The 23,009-nt window shown below is 38.5% G+C and overlaps 1 protein-coding gene across 1 annotated transcript in view; it reads left to right on the top strand.

The window, feature by feature from the left end:
* The window catches only part of si:ch211-186j3.6 (neural-cadherin), a 217,331-nt gene that overhangs the window by 121,949 nt on the left and 72,373 nt on the right, over positions 1-23,009 (top strand). The window contains exons 17-21 of the mRNA XM_027137161.2: positions 794-1,077; positions 1,891-3,514; positions 5,268-5,361; positions 7,637-7,821; positions 12,833-13,059. Coding sequence (XP_026992962.1) covers positions 794-1,077; positions 1,891-3,514; positions 5,268-5,361; positions 7,637-7,821; positions 12,833-13,059 — 2,414 coding nt within the window. The remainder of the gene's footprint in view (positions 1-793; positions 1,078-1,890; positions 3,515-5,267; positions 5,362-7,636; positions 7,822-12,832; positions 13,060-23,009) is intronic.

The following is a 23,009-nucleotide window of genomic DNA, read 5'->3' as shown; positions in this document are numbered from 1 at the left end:
CACATTCTGGCTCTGCTATAGTTTATTAACCTGCCAGTAATGTAATCGACTTCATTTATTTAGAGCTACATTTTCACATGTGGGAAACACAGTCATAAAGAAAATAAGACTATATGCCAAATCTAGATCTGCATGGCTAGCTTGACTTTCGAGAGACAATGTTTAGGTAGGGTCAGATAGTTCCCTTTTATTTATCTTTTTTTTTTTATCGAATTATTTGCTTTTGCTTGTAACGTCAGCTGATGCCAGCTGAAAAAACCTAGAAGCATCTAGTATTAAGGGCTAAACGAGCAAAAAAAAAAGATCAACAATACAGCATATTAGGCTGTGCATATACAGGTAAATAGTTACAGCAGTTATTTAGAAGCAGTATTAGTGCTTAATTTCTAGTTCATTTATTCATTATTTGTATTCCAGGTGCTATATACTCCTGAAAATGACTCTTTATATAAACTAAATTGCTCATTAGTATTTAAATCTGTGTAAATTCTAATGTCTTTCTTTGTACATACGTTTATATATTATTAAAAATAATTACCTATTTTATAGTTAATCATTTTACTAATGATTAATTAGCCTGCCAGTTTTCAGAAAAACGTTATTAAGGAGAACGAGAAAACAACAACAGTATTGTATATTGCACTAATAAGCTGGAAATCTTACTGAATAAATACATACATGCCTTTATATTTATTAATTATTATGCAATGGTCTAAAGCATTATCAGAAAATATAATCGTATCTGTTATTTGGGGTAGTTTAGAAAACTTATAATGACTATATTGTTTTAAAGGTGCCAATGCTAAGCTACGCTACCAGATTACTGCAGGTAACACAGGGGGTGTCTTTGATGTGGAGCCTGAGGTGGGCACCATCTTTATCGCCCAACCACTGGATTATGAAGAAACCAAACGTTACAAACTCTACGTGCTGGCCTCAGATGGAAAGTGGGAGGACTACACCGCTGTGGTCGTCAACGTGGTGAATAAGAACGACGAGGCACCCGTGTTCTCTGTCAATGAGTACTACGGCAGTGTGACAGAGGAGCTGGATGGTTCTCCAGTGTTTGTACTGCAGGTGACTTATTTATCTCCACAATATGTAATAGAGGATTGGTATTGGTACTGTTTTTTTTTTGTTTGTTTTTTTTTTATCATGTGTCTAAGAAGAAAATGTATGGGTGGAGGAAGCTTTTATACATGGATATACATTTCCATTTAGCAAATTATAGTATGCTTTAGAACTAGGTAAATATGTTCTTAATCAAAACCTCTACAGAACCATTAAACATTAAACAAAATGAAGAATTTCCGGACAGCATAGAATTAGGTTGAGTCATTTCTTCAAAGCCGGTTTTACCCTTGGGAGTTGCTGGTGAGTCCAATTTCCCCAAAATTGAGGGATGTTACAGAATTCCGCATCCTGTCATGAAAATTGGTGTATAATTTGTTTTGAATGAGCAGGGAAATGAGTCATGTTACAGTAGTACTCAGAGTTTAAGTCTTTGTACAAGCACTTATCAAACCAAGGAAATAGATAAACAGATTTTTGGACAGTTTGGAAAAAAAAAAAATTAGTATAATGTCTCATCAAGGAGTAGTTTAAAGATGGAATTTCAGCAGATGACGTCATGATTTGAGATAACGTTTTTCATTCATTTTGTAACTAGAACGTGTTTTTTGTATTTACAATTTTATATATGTTTTTAAATATGTACAGCATATATATTTGCTTTAATTTGTTTGTTTATTGTTTCCTGCTAGAATTTTACTTTTGCAAAGGGCGGGATTTAGGCTCTTAGCACATGAGGCCAAGTCAGCAGACTTCAGTAATTTCAAAGAAAAGGTATCAATGAAAAAAATGTCTAAGATATTCTGTTTTATGTTTCAGGTAACAGCCACTGACCCAGATAAGGATGCTGACCAAGAGGCTTTGCGCTACTCGCTGCATGGTCAGGGAGCAGAAAGTGAATTCATCATTGATGAGGTGACAGGAAAGATCTATGCCCAGAGGACATTGGACCGAGAGGCACGGGCTGTATGGCGCTTTGTGGTTTTAGCTACAGATGAAGGTGGCGAAGGCCTGACTGGATTTACTGATGTCATCATTAGTGTGTGGGATATTAATGACAATGCTCCCATCTTTGCCTGTGCACCAGACAACTGTCATGGAGATGTGGCTGAAAACTCCCCACCTGGCACTTCCGTTATGGAGATGACTGCCACTGATTTGGATGATGCAGCTGTAGGGCAGAATGCTGTACTATCCTATAGAATTGTTGGTAATGCAGCGTTGAGTGGAAGCAACAGTGGGGTGGACATGTTTACCATCAGCCCGGCTACTGGAACCATCTCATTGGCCAAGGCTGGGTTGGACCGAGAACAGACAGAGTCATACCTCCTAGTGGTGGAAGCCAGGGATGGAGGTGGAATGACAGGCACGGCTACTGCCGCCATCCATGTAACAGATGTGAATGACCACACTCCTCGTTTCTTGGACCGCTCTTGTTCAGCACGGATCCCTGAGAGCAGTGAGCCCAACACTGCCCTGCTTGACCTAGTTGCTGAGGATGCAGACGCTGGTGAGAATGGTCAGCTGACATTTAGTGTGGTTTCCGGAGACCCAGAGCAGAAGTTCTACATGGTGAGTCACCGGCAGGAGCAACGAGGAACCCTTCGGCTCAAGAAACGATTAGATTTTGAGAGGCCAGGTGAGCAACGCTTCAATCTTACCATTAAGGTAGAGGATCTGGACTATTCCAGCCTTATTCATTGTACATTAGAGGTGGAGGATTGCAATGACCATGCACCAGTCTTCATCCCTCACTTCCTGCAAATTCCTGATCTTAGAGAGGATGTTTTGATTGGTACAAGTGTTGCTTCAGTAGTCGCAAGTGACTCAGATTCTGGACTGAACAGGGATATTAGCTACAGTATAGCACCTGAATCTGACCCATATGGTCTTTTTTCAGTTGACCAGAACGGTCTGGTGACTGTGGCTGAGCAGCTTGACCGTGAGATTACTGCCCAGCATAGCTTAATTATCCTTGCAACTGACCATGGGACTCCTCCACTGACTGGCACAGCCACCATTCACATCTCTCTGCTGGATGTAAATGACAACGGACCTGAGTTTGAGACTGCATACTCACCTGTAGTGTGGGAGAACATGCCAGGGCCTCAGTTGGTATATCTCAACACCAGCTCCACGCTTCTTAGAGCTGTCGATCGGGACTCTGTTGAAAACGGTTCACCGTTCTCCTTCTCTGTCCCTCCTGAATACCGTTACAGCAATGACTTTTTCCTGCAAGATAACAGGAATGACACAGCCACCATTACTGCCCTTAGAGCCTTTGACCGAGAAAGACAGAAGGAGTTCCTCTTGCCAGTTGTCATGACTGACAGTGGAAACCCACCCAAAACAGTCACCAGCACACTCACTATCACTATCGGTGACAAGAATGACCATGCCCATGTTTCTGGGGAGAAGACAATATATCTCAACAGTCACAGAGGTAAATGCAGATATTAAGGTTTAAACTAACACATCTTAGTTTGTTAGGAGTCAACTAATAGTGTGTGAAGGTACTGAATGATTCATTTTTCTTTATAATTAAGTCAAGCTAATGAACATTTTCATTAAGGGTGTTATTTGTTTTGGCTAATCAAAACAGTGAGCATCAGTGCAAGAAGGTGTAGAATCTTTTTCCTTAAAAAAAATATACCAACCATTTGGGTACATACTGTATTTAACCCTCACTGCAATGCAGAAGGGCATATTATAGCTAAATGAATTCATTATAAGTAATTAACTGAGGCATCATTATATGGGAAGATTTTTATTTATGTGATCATAACCAACATCCATTAATAAATGGGAATTTGTCAACCATACCTAAACTAACGGCATTTGCCCACCTTTCCCTTTTTATCTGTACCTTATAACAAATTGAATACATTCTCTACAAGTGATTGCTATATCCAAACTAATCTGACTTTGCAAGTCTTAAATCTTAATGGTATTCTCAATGTAAAACAAATATTGTCTCTGAGTGAAGATCTATGTCTTTAGAAAAGTATACACTTTTTTTTTGTGCCATAGACTTCTTGTTCTTTGTTAGTTTTTCCTGGTATTTTGGGAATGCTTTTGTTTAATTTTCTTTAAAAAAATGGATGTAGCTGGAGCTCTCAGGTGAGCGGCGATGAAAAGATGAGAGAATAGTGCTGATGTAGCTGCTGGATGACCTCATTCTTGTACGTTTTGAGGGGCTGTTTTTGCTCAAGAGCTCCTTGTGCTAAAAGCATAGCAACCAGAGCAAAGCATGGCTTGATCCATTAAAGTGTTTAAAGCCCAACGAGAAATATACCACAGCAGCTACCAAGGCCAGTTCTGTGTTTTCTTGCAAAGGGATGTCTAAAAATGTAAGAGATGTTTAAAAAACCTTCCATTTAAGAGAACTAGACAGTATGTTTTGCATCAGGTTTATTAGCCTATTAAAGCTCTTAGTGTCTGCTCGTTTCCAGGAAGCATGATGAATTATTTTGTTTACAAGTAAATGTGCCGATGTGAGTCTCTCAGGCTGAAACTGGATTGATTACTAGTGCTGGGATACATTAAGCCCACCTAGCTAGGTTGAAAAACACCAGTGGCAAAGAGCCAAAATGTCAAAATGTTTTGTGCCTAAAAAAAAATTTGCATTTAATTTTCATTAAGGATCCTGCTAGCAAAACCTAGCTAAACAGATGCCTTGGCTTAATTAATAACAGGTCTGTTTGGTTATAAGTGTAAAAGTTTTTCAAAGTGGAAACGCATTTAATCCTCTCCATCATGTTAGGTTCTGCATAGTTCTGCTTGTTAAGCTTGCATAGTGCAATTTCTGCTTTATTACCCTGAGAAGTTAGACAAAATACTCCAAGGTTATTTATGTCTCTGAAAAGAGTAGTAACAGCAACAAAGTGTGTGCCCATCTGTGCATTGGGGCTTGGTGTTAATGAAGTGGAGAAAGCACAACTTATCCTACTGAGACTCGGAGAAACAATTAGATTGCATGTATACATTTTGACTTAATAACTGTGGTACTTTGACTTAGTATCTCATTATCTCATTGTATTAAGTATCTTTGGCATATTTTACATTAATTTGACGTGTTCAATCGTAAGAAAAAATATTACTTGATATTAATAGGATACTAATAGGAAATAGGAAAATTCATGGGATTTCTTATTACATATAGATGCTAAATGCTAAATTTTGTACCTACTGTACAGGGAGAATGCCGACATCTGTATTGGGAAAGGTGTATGCTCCAGATCCTGATGACTGGGACAACAAAACCTATACATTTGAAGGACATGTTCCTAAGTAAGACTCACAGAGACCATTCATTTATTTTTTAGTTTCGTTATCTTCTCATTGTTGTCTACTTTTCTTAGCTCTGTCTCCTTGTGTCTCTCTGTCCTTCTTTCTTTCTCTGTCTACATTTTTTTTGTCTCCTTTGTGCCTCCCTCCTTCTTTATTGATGTTAGACACCTTAGTGGCTGTGTGATTAAGGACTGTGTAAGAGGACTCTAATGGAGGCAGCTTTAGCCTTGAGAGGTCTAAGCGCAGATCTGCACTCTCCTGATGTCCCCCATTTCCTCCTTCTCTCCCTCTCTTCCTCTCTATGCTGATATCTGTGCAGTCATCCGTTGGTTTGGAGGCTGGATGCCAGGATAAAGTTAAATTTTAAGAAGCAATCAGGTTTCTGTCAGTTTTATGGCCAGGTCCTTGAATTTTAAATCAGCACATCTAAGCAGGGCCATTCACCCTCCAGTTATCAGGGCTGCTAATTAAAGATGAAGGAAGCTTCTAGAGAAGCTCTTGCTCTCTCTCGCTTCCATTTCTCTCCCACTTTAACTTACCTCACCTCACTCTACCTTCCCTGACCTCACGTGTTCATGAGACTGTTCTCAATGCCCTCTTTCACCTTTTCTTTAATTTAAAGTGGCATTTCATTTAGTCTGAATATGTATCCGTCAGCGCCGGTCTTAGAGGTTATTTGACCAAAATGTCAGTTTTCTCTTTATTTTGAAATTTAGTTTGTCATCAGTTAAACGGTTTTTAAATGGCCAGGTTCTGTTATTTAACTTTGGCTGAACTGTTTAGCATATAAGCTTTTTTAATATAATTATGAAATTCACACTGAATGGGAGTGACTATAACATTACAATTTTCTAAAATATATTTTTGTTAACATTGTTAACAGATGAATATATTTATTTAATAAGACAACCAATGACTATAGACCATTTGTTCTGTTGTGTGGGACAGACATGTGATTTGCTTATTGAACACAGCAGTTCATTCTATTCCTTAACGACACCTAAACATTATAAACAGTGAAGCAATGAGGCCAAAATGTGAGAACTGGTCAAAAGCTTTTTTTTTTTTTTTTTGTTACTCTGTAAACAATAGGATTCCTGCTAGTAGGTCATTGGCTCTATAGCAGTCACTGTTTCAGCAAGTACAGTTACATAAAATGCACATAAAATATCACCAGCTCTCACAGTTGTTAAACAGCATATGTAGTAGAAAACAGAGTAATTAATTATACACATCAGGTACAGTGGGCCATATTTAAAGTCAGAGAATGTGCCTGAGAGACAAACTTTTCCCAATTCTCATATATTATGTGAACATGAAATGAAACTCTTGACCTGTACACGAAAATATTATGTAAATATAAATATTTTATATTCAATTAAATCTAAAAAAACAAACAAAAGTAAAGGTTTTAGGCCTGTTTAAGCCTTAAAAGTCATTAGGACTTGCTAGACAGGTAAATGATTGTCATTAGGAATAATAACGAACAATTCCTGAGGAAAATAAATTTAACTCTTTAAAGTTAAAATCTCAACAAAGCTACTCAACAACCATGGGCTATTTTAAACAGCTGACTGAAGATCTGAAATAAAGCTAATTGAAGCAGTGGGACCCAAAACAAAAATATTAGGACTTGCTAGTTCACAATTTACATTGCACTTAAGTTGGAACCTCATGTTAAGTCAAGAACTGGAAGACCAAGAAAACTCTTAGATATAACGGTCTGTATGGAGGCTAAGGCAAATCAATTAAGAAATATTGCACAAGTGTGTTACTTGCTAGCTACTGTAGCTCGCATTGATTTGTACATCCCTGTTAAAGGTAATTTCAGTGAATTTGCCTTCTATTCTTCCTTTTCTTCTTCATCAGTTGAGCATTCATATTTAACCCTAAGTCCAAAGTTTTGTTTATAAAAAATTTAGCGTTTGTCTTGTCCACTTAATGAAGTCACTAAAACTGCTGTAGTAACTATTTCAGTGCAACAGACTATCGCTAGAATCCAAGCGCCGAAAACCTCCGAGTGCAGTTCTACTCAATATGAGCACTCTTGGTACACCATTAGTACAATCAAATTAGTGGTCCGGAACTAATTATTGTATAAATTAAATTGTTGCAACCTCATCACAAAAGTGAAAGCGTGATGCATGCAAAACAATATATGGATAATTACATTGACTAAGTAAGCTGTCCAAACATTTGTACTTCCACACACACATAAACATGTATGCATACACTACAAAACATAATGAGTTGTTTCCTTCTTCTGCCCCTGCAGTTACTTCATCCTGAACAAGCGCACAGGTTTTCTGGTTATAAAAGAGAACGCTCCACCAGGCACCTACGAGTTCCAGGTTCGTGTGTCAGATGGCGAATGGCCAGATGCTGTGTCGAGAGTCAGCGTTCACGTACGAGAGTTACGAGACGAGATCATCTACAACTCTGCTTCACTTCGTCTCGCAGGTACAGTACAACTCTTTCTCAGAAGCACACTTTCCTGTAATTATTCGAATGATTTAGTTCACTGTAATAAAAAAAGCAATATCAAGCCTGCTGATGAAATCAAACACAGCACACAACAAACACATCCATTTATTTACTCTCATGAAAGTTACACTTTGAAAATAGTAAGGATCCTTAGCTCAGTGATGGTATAGTAATTGATAATGTTTAAAGATCTCCTATTACCCTGCGCTCATTGTATAGCCTAATGAGATTCAGAGAGCTTTAATATAAAACTCGATCATCACACTGACATGAGTCGATTTAAGTTGTAGGTGTCACATAATGGCACAGAGCTGCAGTAATGACACAGTTTTAATCGAAGCTGGCATGTCCGATCTGTAATCAGAGCAAGCTTTAATGTTGGTCATGTCAAGTGATAGTGTAATAAATTCCAAAGTGGTGCCAGTAGGGTGGCTTGGGGCTTTACAACCATCAGCATTTTAATCCTAGAGAGAGCATCTCCCAGCAGGATAGCAGCCTTGAAATTAAGTGATGGCTGAAGGAGTTTATGATATTAAGGACTACTGGGGGGAAAAAAAGAAAAAAAACAGAAAGGGGAAAAGGGGAGTGGTAAAGACCTTGTAGAAAATGTGAAGTTATAATGAACACCAAACTCCAGTCTTATTTATACCTTCATTATATGAGACAAACAGACAACCCGTGTAATAGGTGATGTTTTGTGCTATGCACATTCGGACACTGTACAGCTTTTATTTGAAAGAAAATGTTAAACAATTTAAATAAAGTCAAGGGCAACATATAGGAAAAGAAATTAATTTTAAGAATGTGGACAGCAGTACGAGCTCTCATTGCCGTTGCCCGGGTTCGATTCCCAGGCAGGGAGCTAACCCAGACACCGAAGAGTTAACTCTCAGTGCCAGTCCCAAGCCCAGATAAAATGGGAGAGTTGCATCAGGAAGGGCATCCGGTGTAAAACCTGTGCCAAATCTAATATGTGGACCATTTGATCCGCAAAGGTGACCCCGAACAGGGAGCAGCCGAAAGAAGGAAAAAAAGTTTATTTTAAGGATGTCCTTTTATTTAATGTAAACTATTCATTGTTATTGACACAAATATTTTGAGAACAAAAAAAATGCTATTTTTTATAAGTTTATATAAACTCACTTTATATCTTAATCTATTTAATTTCATTATAATTGTCATGATGGGCATCAGCTATTCTGAATGTATGAATATTACATACATTAAATACATATTGCATTATATTATTTCTTAATATTTCTTTCCTTGTGTGTATGTATAAAATATGTACGTGTGTGCGCGTGTTTGTGTTTGTGTGTGTGTGTGTGTGTGTGTGTGTGTGTGTGTGTGTGTGTGTGTGTGTGTGTGTGTGTGTGTGTGTGTTTGCTTTAGTCCATAAAAATATGATAAACATAAAACTTCATTCTCAGACAGCAGCTTTCACATTTACAGGTAAATATTATGCAATCTGCCACTTGCCATGCCTTAACAAATCCTAACCAAACACACAGTGAAGGCCAGCTTTCAGAGTAATGGGTAGACCTACTGGATCAAAAGGTGGGTGGTGGTGGCTCAAGTGGTTATGGCTGTGGGATGTTGATCGGAGGATTGGGGTTCAAGCCCCAGTGCCACCAAGCTGCCACTGTTGACCCCATCTTCACAGGTTGGAATTGTAAAAGAAGTTGGACATGCAATGAAAAAATTTCACTGTGCTATGATGTGTATGTGACAAATAAAGGCTCCTATTCTCTTCATACTGTTAATCCCAGCGTCCTTGGCATTTGAAATCCCATTTAAAAAACTAATATTGACTGCAGCAAAGCTAGAATTCTTTTTTTAGAATTCTGCTTTCTGAAGATTAAAGCTTATTTTATTGTCTTTTTTGTCAAATTTGCAGGTAAACATGACTGAAAGGTAAAATATGTGGAACACAGGCATAAAGATGAGAAAATTCAAACACGTACACCTGAGACATTTTTTTTATCATGAAAAAAAAAAACATTTAGAATGTCTCATCTATTCTCATCCTCCACTTTTGTCAAGAATTGTGTGTTAAGGTATAGATTTTTGGGATCGATAAAACGAGAATTTGGGAAAAATTTCTGCAGTTATTAAGTGTGATTAGTGCACCAACCCCTGCTCTATCTCAAGGTCTCATTAATGGACACTTAATCATCACTGTCTTCCAGCTCACCGTAGCTTGAACTCCTCTTAAATCATATTTAATGCTAAATTCTTTTCTCTGAGGATCCTGTGTGTCCTTTTCTCTTGACATATCTGATGGCTCCTAAAAATATATTGTTGCATAGATCCATGTGGTTCTGGATTAAAGTTCTTTTAGAGTATATTTTTAAAGTACTTCCATGTACTTGTGTTTTACACTTAGAAATGTTCTTTGAATCCATCTCTGATTCCTTGAAAGATATAGAATAGATTCATAAGTAGAGAGTGCATATGAATATATATGACTTATATGACTAATATTACTCATAAGTTCTTAATGAGGGTGTAATTTTTATTTATTTATTTATTTACTTACTTACTTGTTTTCTTGCTTGCTTACTCACCTATCTATCTATCTATCTATCTATCTATCTATCTATCTATCTATCTATCTATCTATCTATCTATCTATCTATCTATCTATCTATCTATTTATTTATTTATTTTAAATGACCAATTCTGAAGCAATGGCTCTGCTAGTATGGACACGTTTGATGTTAAAAACATTTATTTTTGTGCTTTGTCTATGGTTTGAGGTCATGGGCACTTGGAAAGATGAATAAATTAAAACCTATTTACAAAACTAAACAGACACAGAACGGTTGTACATTAGTGAATACATGAGTTAATACATTCTTGTATGAAGAAAGGACCGGTTATATCGTGCAAACCATCAACAGCTGATTAACTCAAGACTATCTTGGAGATTTTTCATGGCTGTAAACTTTAACTTTGATTAAACTTTATCCTGTTAAGTGTCACAATCCTGAGACTATGATTGGGATTCAAGTGCAGGAGTCCACTTCGGATGGGATTCCAATCCATCGCACGGCACAATCGTCGTCACTTATCCTCCTTCGACACATTTACAGAAAGTCTATGCTAACAGTGATCTGAACTCATGATCCAGCCACAGACCCTGGAGCCACAAAGGAGACAACACTACCTGCTACACCAGCAACGTTGTTTCAACATTTGTAATATGTAGAACATTTCAGCATTGTAGAATAGCTTATGGCATACTGAACATGCTCAGAGCCCATGGAATCAGTGGAGGTACTGTTTGGTCATACCTGGATATCAGTCCCAGTACCACTTGCGATGGGAGCAGAAGGTGTGCCATTTTTGCCGGTCTCTGTGTGTTTGCTGGTCTCTGTGTGACACTCTTCAGGCTCAAACAACCTTCACTGTGCTGTTCTGATGCACACACTGTTTAAGCCAGCTGTCAAAGGAGGACTGTGAAAACTGTGAAAGCATGCTGGCTCTCATTCTCTATTGCACTCATTCACTTACACTTATACACCCACATGCAAACTTGTCATGACTCATACTCCAGTACATACACAAAGACCCCAACTGAGATGCAAACAAAAGACAAATTCCCAAAAGGAACCAATGCTCTTAGATAAAATTATACAATTATTTTTTTATATGAAAGACTTACAACATCTTGTCTAGTGCTCTGTGGCAGTATACAGGATATTGTATACATACTGTAAGCCTGCACAGTATGCACAAGCCTGTTTGAGTGGAGCTGACAATATCCTGATCTCATTAAAGCTCTGAATCTCTCCAAAATTCTCTCAACATGCTCTCCCATGCCTATGTGCTCCGAAGCATCAATAGGCGTCCCAGGAGAACTCTGTTACTCTCTAAAAATAGCCCTAAGGAAGCTTTACCCTGCTAGAAGATGTTCTGAGTGATACATGGACTAACACACTAACACCTCCTCTGGAGAAGCAGGTCACCAGCTTCCTAAAGCCACACAAAAAGAAAAGACATCCCAATTACAGAATGCTAGTGGAAAGTTAGAGTATGCTTTGGCAGCTCATCTTGGTGAATGCTTGGGCCAGTAAATCAATAGATATAAGCTGGGAACTTGAAGTTTATTTGTGAAGCCTGTAGAAGCAGACCATTTAGGCTGTTTGTCCATAATGCTATGCCTTTCAATCCATGCCAACAAAGGTGAGACCATAGACCGAAAGAGTAAGCCACCCCTATGTTGACAGCGAACGCTGTGTTTGCACAAGCCTGCATTATCGGATGCAGCCTGTCAGCTTCAATTTGGAAGTGCAGCGATCGCCGGGCGCTGACTTCACTTAATGATAGACGAACATGTTGAGGAGGGCAAAACGTGCGAATGCATTTTTTATGAGTGCTATTCTGCAGATGCCTCGGTTTCTGACCTCTACTGGTCCTCCTTTGGATAAAACATGACATTGAGCTTTAATTTGATTTTTTTTTCTTTCAACTGTGTGTGTCCAAACAGCAGGCAGTTCAGTTGATGGCTGCTTAGGATCTTGAGAGCTAAAATAAATTTTCTACAATTTGCCATCACATATACTGTATGAAACCATTCTTGTTAAGCTTTATAGCCCACTCAGTGTATAGAATTATTATATATGCATTGAAAGCCAGTACCATTCAGGATTCCTTTCATGCAGTTACTTGTGTCTGTTTATGCTTATTTATACCATACAAACTGATATACACAGTAGGTTTGTTCAGGCTTTAGTTCTTTCAAACTTGAGCTAAAATTGCCCCAAAGACAGTCAGCCATATGCAATCCCTGTGTAACATTTCAGTCTCTGGATGAACATGGACCTACTAAGACCAGAGGAGTGAGTTGCAGTTAAGTTTCTAGATAGTTTGTCATCATTTCACAGCCATATTTCAGCTACATTGTCCAGCAATCAAGATGGTCTAATTGTCAGGAATAAAAATCAACCGGACTGTTCTATTCTCTGTGTGTTCTGTTCCACAGACATCACCGCAAAAGAGTTCATGGAACAGCGAGGGGGTCTACGGAGCAGATATGAGTTGTTGGGAGACTTCCTGTCGGAGATGTTGTCTGTTGGCACAGAGGATGTTAATATTTTCAGCCTTATAGAAGTGCGAGACAGAACCCTGGATGTGCGATTCTCAGTGCTTGGTACTCCTTTCCAGCGTGCCGAGAGACTGCATGGATATCTTGCTGCTCATAAACAGAAGGTAAGGTTTCTGCCCTGGTTTCATGTACAATTACATACAGATACGGAGGGGTAAGCTTCAATATCTCTCCGTGTGGAATGCCTTTTATTATCCTGGACTCGCAACTCACAGTGCAATAAACAATGGGAGGATTTTGTTTTTTTTTCCCCTTTTATATAGTATGCAGCTTCCAGGTCAGGATTAGAAGTTTTTGAAATAATCGTTCTGTGTCTGCTTATCAGTGTTGTTGTTTTTTATTCTTTTGTAAGCTCTGTTTACATGATAATTACTTCTTGTTGCCATCAGCAAGCTGTATGCTAGCTTTGTCTGTGAGCTTGCTATAAATATATGACCTGGCACACAACAGAAGTACAACAGTTAGAACTGCTGTCTCAATTACTTAAGCTTGGCATGATTGCTCTTCCAGTTGCCTGTACTGTAGATGTGGGGCTATAAGATGAGCAACGTTCCCTCAAGCATGCTTGAAAAGGCTTGAGACATGTTCTTTACTTCAGCTTAATTACTTAGATTAAAAGCCCTTTTGGGATCATTCTGCCATAGGCTACCAGTTCTTTTCAGTGAATTGTGCTGCTATCCTGCCTCTCTTCTGCAAATATAAAACGGTTTAACCACAGAGAAGCAGAGGAAGACTTCAGGTGTGATTTTCATGCAGCCTACAGCAATTTATTTGAATGCGCTCTTCCTCAGAGGACGGACGTTGATCAGAATGAGAGAGGAAGTATAAAGATGGGAGAGAGCTATAGAGATGAGCAAGAAGGGGCAGTACAGATGAAGAGGAGACCTAGGGTTAGCAGTGTTTGGCATTCTAATTACAGGAAATACTACACAAAAGACCCACTTTCTTTTTTTCTGACTTGTTTTGATCCCATATTCTCTTGCCTCTGCTGGTTCTTGCTTTCATTATTCAGAGCCAAAAAAGTTTAGGGAGATACTGAATATTTACTAGAAGCACCTGATTAATATGTAATGCCTACTTTGTTCTTCCTCAATTTATTGAAAATACTATGGAAATGGAGCGTATAGATTTTCTTTAGAATAGTGAAAAGTCGTTTGTATGTGAGTGCTGCATTGACTTTATTCCAGATATAAATGGGAAAAAAAAAGATTCGAGGGAATGTTATTTCATGCGAAGATTTAAACCTCCCAAGTAATTGCTTTATTTTTGGCGACCATGATGGCTGTCTGTATGTCAGATAAGCTCAGGGTGGATGACAAAATGGAGACAGACTCCCCCCCCCACCCCCCTCCCCCCCACCCGTATATCTCACTTTCCAGTGTTGACTAATCCTCTTCCATGAGCTCTGAGATTTTAGCTTCCTCAATCTTTCTTCTCCCCGAACATGCTCAGATTTGAACATCCCATGATTCTCCTGTGGCCTGCTGGGATAAAGGAAGCATTTCGAGGGGCATGTCACTCAAATCCCAGAGGTTCATCCTTCTATCATGCTCCCTTTACCTACCATCCCCATGGACAGTTATGTTCAGAATACCTTTGCGATTATCAGTGAAAGTGCACACACATACTGACATTTCAGAAGATGAGGGGAAAAAAAACCCTTCCATCTTAAAGTTCCTCAGGAGTTCTTCCTGTATTCATTCAGCATAAAAGCTGCAGAATGGGTTTGAGGGAGTGGGAATATAGAGCAGTCTCTAATGGGGATCGATAGTGCAAGCTGCTTGTTGCAAGACATTTCAAAACATTTTTTACGATGTGCACTTCTACAACATGCGGATTAGTGTAAATGGCAAGTAAATACACATTCAGAAACTATTTAATGCTCTGTCACAAAACACATCATGTAACCTCACACCATTCAGTCAGACGTAATGTACAGAATAAGCTGTACATTACGTACATAAGCCAGAATAACTGGCTGATAAGAGCTATTTAAAATACAGATTTTACATGTTTACAGGACATTGAACTGAACTTTAGTGAAGGTTGAACAATATACTGTACAGTGTCAAAATTCAGCCCTACTGAAATCCTAGATCTAACCTTAGATGGCATTAGGAAAAAGCTTAGAAATGAACCACACTGAAAAAAAAAAACCCATATTTTTCTTTAATAATTTTTATCATTACAAAAGCAGACATACATAGTAAAGAGATGCAAAGGCCATAATGGTGTTAAAAGAATATGGAATGCATATATGGTGTAATCATATTGTTCATAGTTGTGGGATGAACATAGGATAATCTTAATGACTCTAAAATTGTGCTGCTCTCCAAGCAAGGTGAGGTTAATAAATTAGGAAGGTGAGTCTGAGGTATTTAGTTCTTTCAGGAAGACTAGGTTATAGAAGCCGAACCAGTATTGGCAGCAGAAGTTGAATCACAAACGCACAACATTCCAGATAAAGAAGGTAGAGGAACAGAGCATGAGTTCTGAGGTTACTTGTATGATTCATCAGGATGAATCACGCATGTTCCGTGGATGATATGAGTAGAAGTGTGTCAGGATCTTACATACAGCTCTACATATAGAGATCATTAGTTATGCTCTTATCCTACTGTGGTTTAAATGGCGTGCATTGTAATCATAGGTCATGAAGGGAGAGCTGGAAGGTGATACCTGGATAAAAGCACTATAGAACAATGCTGTTCTGCTGTTCTACCATCAAAAGAAATAACAGTCCTGATTAAACATAGCATGGATTGCAGTTTACACTAAAAGATGAGAATGAGTCTAAGTCCTCAACATGGTAGACAGGAAGACTATTCCATAGCCTGGGGTTTTGAAGGAAAAAAAGCTCAACCTATATTGTAGATTTCATTATTCTGGGTAATATAAAAGAACCTGCAGCTTTTGATCTAACCAGACATGATGGATCATAGTAGTACAAATGTCTCCTCAGGTACTATTAGATGTCACTCAGGCCCTAGTGTAGTAGAAATTGTTGGGATTAAGTACTGTAGGAAGAGGTTAGTTGGTATCCATTGTGTAATATTCTGTATATGTTTCTCAATTTGAGGACCATTATCAGGCTTTGCTGAAGCATTAAGCTGTGCATGATCAAGATAATCCAATGTTTTTAAACAACTGTCACACATATAAAGATGGTCCTAAAGCAGAGCCTTGTGGATCACCAAACTTTATTTTTGGATGTACAGAGAAGTCTGTCATTAACTGGGCTAAGATTTGGGTTTGACAAGAGCTGTTCTTTTACCCTAACTAAACCTTAATTAAATTAGTAAAAATTAGTAAAAATTAACTCAGTACTTTGTATTGGGGTAAATGATTATAATCATATCAGATCTTCACAAATGAGTCGAGACTTAAGGTTAGGGTTGTCAGTCATTCCTAGGAGTCATCCTTCATTTCCCAGTGAAAAGACTTTCATTATAATAAAAGTGAGACTTTAAATTTATTATTGTACTGTTCATACTGTTGAGTTTTGTGCTTCAGTGTAGAAATAAACTCCTTTGGGGATTGGGCTTCAATAACTAACTACTGCTGTGTGTGTGTGTGTGTGTGTGTGTGTGTGTGTGTGTGTGTGTGTGTGTGTGTGTGTGTGTGTGTGTGTGTGTGTGTGTGTGTGTGTGTGTGTGTGTGTGTGTATGAAGTGTTCTTTGCATGTCCTCCAAAACCTTTGCTTTCTGCTTTCCTCCTCCAGTTCTAGTACATGTCATTGTAGGCTTCATGGCATCTCTAAATTGCTGAGTTTGTGTGTAATTGTGCAGTGGGTTAGCACCCCATTCAGGGTGTCCCCTACTTTGTGCTTCTTCTCCCCTGGGCTAGGCTCCAGGCTCCCCAGTAATGATACAGGTAATGAGACCAGTGTAGTTTTAAAATCTATTTAAGGAACAAAAACAGAGTTGTAGGTTTTCCTCCCTGATTATTTTTCTCCTAAGAAACACATTATGTCATAAAGTGTATGTTGTAGTATATCGTGAATTGAATTGAATTGAATCGAATCGGGTGTAAGAGTAAATAAGAGTAATAAATCTGGGAGATTCTTATTAAAGCTAAACTGCCATGAGCTGGATTTTAATGTTGTAGTAAGGTGAATTGCATTTAATACTATGCAAAAAAAAAAATGCATTTTTAGTACAATTATTAGTACGTTTATTATTGCATCAGTACAAAAAGAAATTGTAGGTGTTAGAGAACCTTGTCACAGAGCATTGTTTGTCTGTCATTAAATACATTTTATGCTTAACATCTATAACTATTATGCGACAGACTATTTTGTAGACAAAACAAAGAAAGTTAAAATGTCCAGCAGAACTGTAGCAGATTCTCTAAAATTCATTCTTCAATAAACTAACCAACTGATTTACTTATGAATCTGCACAAACTATTAAAAAAAAAAAGGAAAAGATTATCATATTGCATATTCATTCATTCATTTTCTACCGCTTATCCGACCTTCTCGGGTCACAGGGAGCCTGATACACCCTGGATGGAGTGCCAACCCATAGCAGGGCACACACACACACACACACTACGGACAATTTTCCAGAGATGCCAATCAACCTACCATGCATGTCTTTGGACCGGGGGAGGAAACTGGAGTACCCGGAGGAAACCCCCGCAGCATGGGGAGAACATGCAAACTCAACACACACAAGGCGGAGGTGGGAATCGAACCCCCAACCCTGGAGGTGTGAGGCAAACTTGATAACCACTAAGCCACGTGCCTGCATATTAATTCTGTTTAATTTTTACAGAATACCTCTCTTCATAGTGTTCTTTTAATTCTGTTAATTATCAATACTATATTTAAATTAAAAGTATTAGCAATAGTTTTAAAGAAAACTATAAAAGGTTAATTAGCACTTCTAGGCATGTGTCTAATACATTTGTACAGTAGTGTGTATTATGGCTAAAATGCAGTTCAGGTGAAATTAGGCAGGGATCTTTTCTCTATTTGTGATATCAGGAAGTCCGTAAATTTGTGCAGAAATTTGGAATAGGTCTCTGAAGGTGTATAAATTCTAATCGGTAAGGAGCAGTTTTTTGTCCCTACATCTATTATACTGTATAAATAAATGTAATTACAGTTGCTGCTGCCCCTAAAGGCATAGCTAATTTTAAATGTAACTAACACTACATCTTGTTGAATTTCCCAGGATGAACACACTACCTGCATTAAAAGTGTGTGAAGACGTGATTTGAGAAAGCTTGAGAACACAAGTTGCTCATTACAGGGAGAAGCTTTTTATCTGTTGCACGCAGGCGCTGGAGCATGAAATGGGGTGCAAAACATGTTTTTTTTCTCAGACAAAACAGATTTTAGCATTTTCATGTGTGCATAACAGCGTTGCAGCTCGTAAGATTTCAGGGCTTAGATTTTCAGAAGCTAGACAGAACGTTACCAGCTGCAGTAATTATGTGCCAAATGAATAATTGGAGTATTTTGCATTGACCCTTTTTGTTCAGGCTGATTTGAAAGATGGGGCCGAGCTCTCACAAATACGTGCTATTTCACTGTTGTTGTTGTTGTTGTTGTTGTTTTTTCAAGATGCATGCTTTGAGGACCTGAGCAGTTGTTGTGATTATAAGGATTGTCATGCTGAATGTCACACCTGTTGCTCATTATGCGAAGTTCAGAAAGAGCATGCAAGCAGTAACGTCAGAGAGAAAATCACAGCGGTGTGCGTAATTTGGTGCTGAGAATATGTTGTTCTCGTCTTCGAGTCCCTGGCAGGGTATAGTCTTGCATCTCTCTCTCTCTCTCTCTCTCTCTCTCTCTCTCTCTCTCTCTCTCTCTCTCTCTCTCTCTCTCTCTCTCTCTCTCTCTCTCTTTCTCTCTTTCTCAGACTGCTTTTCTATGAGTAATTTTCATGTCCATGAGAAGTTCCTTTACCAGAACACAATTGCTCCAAAAATACCCAGCACTTTCAGATATGTAAAGCAAAACCTGATGAAACATGAAGAACCTACTTACATTTATGGTGCTTTCATGTTTGACTAAAAACCTTGTTGTGTTTCCTCTATGGTGCATTTTGGTTGGTCAGCAATAAACACACCATTCTTACTCAGATGAGAACATCTGAGCCATGTGGTTGCAGTCCAGTTGCAAGTAAATTCTACTATATCTTGTTCACAATGAGAAAGCAATTCCACCGTTTATCATTCCAAATGCATGAACTAAACCTAACATGCTGTGTGCTTTGGATTGCAGGTGGAATTTTTTTTTGTTTATCAGGTTGCTAAACTGAGCCAAATGAGGGCTTTAATACTGCCAGAAATGTGTTCTGGATATGTGGATCAGCAAACAACCCATAAATAAAAAAATAATAATAATAATAGTTTGTATCAATACAAGCCCCTGTACAAGCAACATGGGCAGTGTACAACTAGACTCAATCAAAATATTTCACTTTATAAAAAAGTAAAACTGTGACCACTGTCTTTGTCTGTACTGTATGTTTGTTGGTTTGATTGATTGTTTATTTATTTATTATTATTATTATTATTATTATTATTATTATTATTATTATTATTATTATTATTATTATTATTATTATTTCATATTTGTGTATTATCTGCTTTCTGAACAATCTCCAGAATGCCAAGGATGCTTCTGTAGTCTGTGTCCTTGTGGGAATTGTAGGTATTGTAGGTCCAATTCCTCTGGGTTTTCAAGGAGGTTTTTGGAAATTAACTCTGAAAAAGAACCGGACTTGCACTACAAATACAACCATTTGGAGACAGCCTGGAGGATCGAGAGAGACAGCAAGAGAGAGAGAGAGAGAGAGAGAGAGAGAGAGAGAGAGAGAGAGAGAGAGAGAGAGAGAGAGAGAAAGATGAGCAAGAGCCAGCTAGCATGATTAGATTTTCCGTCAAGTAGCTACGGGCTGTGTGCAGATCCCCGGCTCCCATGTGTGGGCTTCTGTTACTCCGTCTAGTCTGGTGATATGAAGCCAGGGCTGATCGGATGTCTCTGAGCTCTGATGAAATGAGACCTCTTTTTTGGTGGTTAACCTCACAGGTAATGCATGCAAATCACCTTCTTACCAAGCATTAGCACATGAAAGTGGCAGTTAGAGGCCTGTGTGCCCTATGCTGGCCACACGTTGTATGGTAAATAGAAAAGCCTCCAGGTCCCTGGAGAATGGTAGAGCGACAGCTAGAGAGCACTGGGAGTTTGGCCAGTGGTGTTATTGAACATTTTAACCTTCACTGTCTGTGTGAGGAATGTTAGACTCATCGCTTTCGATACAGGGGTCAGATCAATTGCAAATTAGACAAGAGGATTTATTAAGTACTGAATAAAACATTACAGGACACGATATGCTAGGAAAATAATCGTCATGTAAGATGATGTACCACTGTCAATTTGATAACGTATGTGCTGATGACATATTAGGAAAAGCACCAATCAGATTCAACAGTGCTGTGATACAGTAGGACACGTGCTACTATAAACATAGTGACATTGAGACCCTTTGTTGTTTTCTGTCCTTGGATTTATAGAAGTTTTTCCGCCACATATTCATATTCATATATTACCAAAAAGTAACAAGAAGTATTGTTAACAAATACAGATACAGTATCTTCAGCTCCCAACCTCAGAGTTTGATCCTAAGCCTAGATTAGTGTCAAAGTAAGCGTTTTACATGTTCTCCCTTCATTTATTATTTATATAAAATGTTCATTATGTTCACTACACTACACTACACTAAAAGTATACAATCACAAGTGAGGGTACAAAAGTCAATTCGCCAGCAAGACATAATATATTCTCTCTCTCTCTCTCTCTCTCTCTCTCTCTCTCTCGCTCTCTCTCTCTCTCTTTCTCTCTCTCTCTCTTTCTCAGACTGCTTTTCTAGGAGTAATTTTCATGTCCATGCCCCAATTGCCCCAAAAATACCCAGCACTTTAAGATATGTAAAGTAAAACCTGATGAAACATGAAGAACCTACTTTTGGTTGGTCAGCAATAAACACACCATTCTTACTCAGATGAGAACATCTGAGCCATGTGGTTGCAGTCCAGTTGCAAGTAAATTCTACTATGGCTTGATTACAATGAGAAAGCAATTCGCCAGCAAGACATAATATATTTTCTGATATCTTGTTTAATTAAAAAGGAAATTGTCTGAAATATCCCATTAGCTTGCTGTGATGCTTATACTGGTGCTAATGCATTATATATTAATCATCTATGCTTTCTGTGATAATATGGTCATATTGACCAGGTTTACATTATTCACAAAAGCAATTTAATTACCTTCATTTAGTGAACCGAGGCTTAAAGATTTAAGAGCCTGAACATTCAACTCAAAATTAGGTACAAAGTGCAAAAACCAATGAGGGATATGTTGTTCACTTTTGCTCTAGAAATTTAGGCAAATATTTGTGTTATAGTCAGTTATGGAAAAAAAAATGAGTTAATGATTCAAGTGTTGTCTCTTAATACTACTACTACTACTACTACTACTACTACTATTACTACTACTATTACTACTACTATTACTACTACTACTATTACTACTACTACTACTACTACTACTACTACTATTACTACTACTATTACTACTACTATTACTACTACTACTATTAATACTACTACTACTACTACTACTACTACTACTACTACTACTACTACTACTATTACTACTACTATTACTACTACTACTATTACTACTACTACTACTATTACTACTACTACTACTATTACTACTACTACTATTACTACTACTATTACTACTACTACTATTACTACTACTACTACTTGATATGAGGACATGCTGCTAAATGCTCTTTTTACTGAGAGTAATGAACAGTTCCAAAACATCAGGCAAAGGCAAGGTCAAAAAACAATGCTTGAGCGATCAACAAGCTGTTGGGTCAGAGAACCAGCGTGGGCAAAAACAAAGGACGAGGCAAGGTTCAGGTGATTCGCAAACAGCAGTGACTAGGGCTAGGGCAAAACACGTAGATCAAAGTAAGTAAACAGAGCAAAGTTAAAAACTTGATAAACAAACATACAGTAGACGAGGCTTGTTAAACAAAGAATAAATAGAGTATTTGCCTCACCCCCCACCAAAATATGTGGCGCATGGGGGTTAATTCTCCTAGTCTTCCAAATGGTCTTCCAACAGTCTTGAAGGAGTTCCCAGAGATGCTTAGCACTTGTTGGCCCTTTTGCCTTCACTCTGCGGTCCAGCTCACCCCAAACCATCTTGATTGGGTTCAGGTCCGGTGACTGTGGAGGCCAGGTCATCTTGTGCAGCACCCCATCACTCTCCTTCCTTCATGATCAAATAGCCCTTACACAGCCTGGAGGCTATTAGCACATGGTAGCAATGGGAACTCGCCACTGTGTAGAACCAATGCTCAATCATTACATTGTACTTGCTTTTATAAGCATCCATGGCAGTGAAGCAGAGGGAGAATAGATAGAAGATAAAACTTGAGAAACTTCCTTACTGGATGTATATGCACTGTGACAGTGTCTTGTCTCATTTCAGGCATGGTGAGCTGTACCATCTTCATGGTGCCTCAATGCCTGGATTCTGTGCCACAACGGAGCAGGCCACTATCATTAATCAGCCATTTGAGCACTAATCTAGCAGGTCCTCTCAGCAGCTGCACCATGACGTTAGCTCGACCTGTCACTGCTTCTCCAAATATCATTAAAGCAAATGGATTTCCTCTTACGAGCAGAAAGGAGCTACATATCCAGTTGCATTCAGAGCTAAGGCACAGTCTCATCTCTCACACTCTCTTCCTTGTATATCCTTTGGCCTGTATGACTACACTTATCCATACCTATCCACTCTGGCTAGAGGACAGCCATTCAATCACAGGACAATACACACTCTGTAGCAAGCTGCTAAAAAAATTGCTGTTGAAGCACAGAGCACAGGTTAAGCTCTTGCTGTTTATGTGCTTTCAGAAAAAGTGCAGGATGGGATAAACCCTCAAGTGGTCACAGTGGCAGGAGATGAAACGGAGTGTGCTGATGAGTGTGTTTACTGTAGTATGAGTTTTAC

The sequence above is a fragment of the Tachysurus fulvidraco genome, chromosome 1 (genome assembly GCF_022655615.1).
Source record: "Tachysurus fulvidraco isolate hzauxx_2018 chromosome 1, HZAU_PFXX_2.0, whole genome shotgun sequence".
In the NCBI taxonomy this organism is placed as follows: Eukaryota; Metazoa; Chordata; class Actinopteri; order Siluriformes; family Bagridae; genus Tachysurus; species Tachysurus fulvidraco.
Note: the sequence above shows the minus strand (reverse complement) of the source record. Positions and strands in the feature narration are given on the sequence as shown.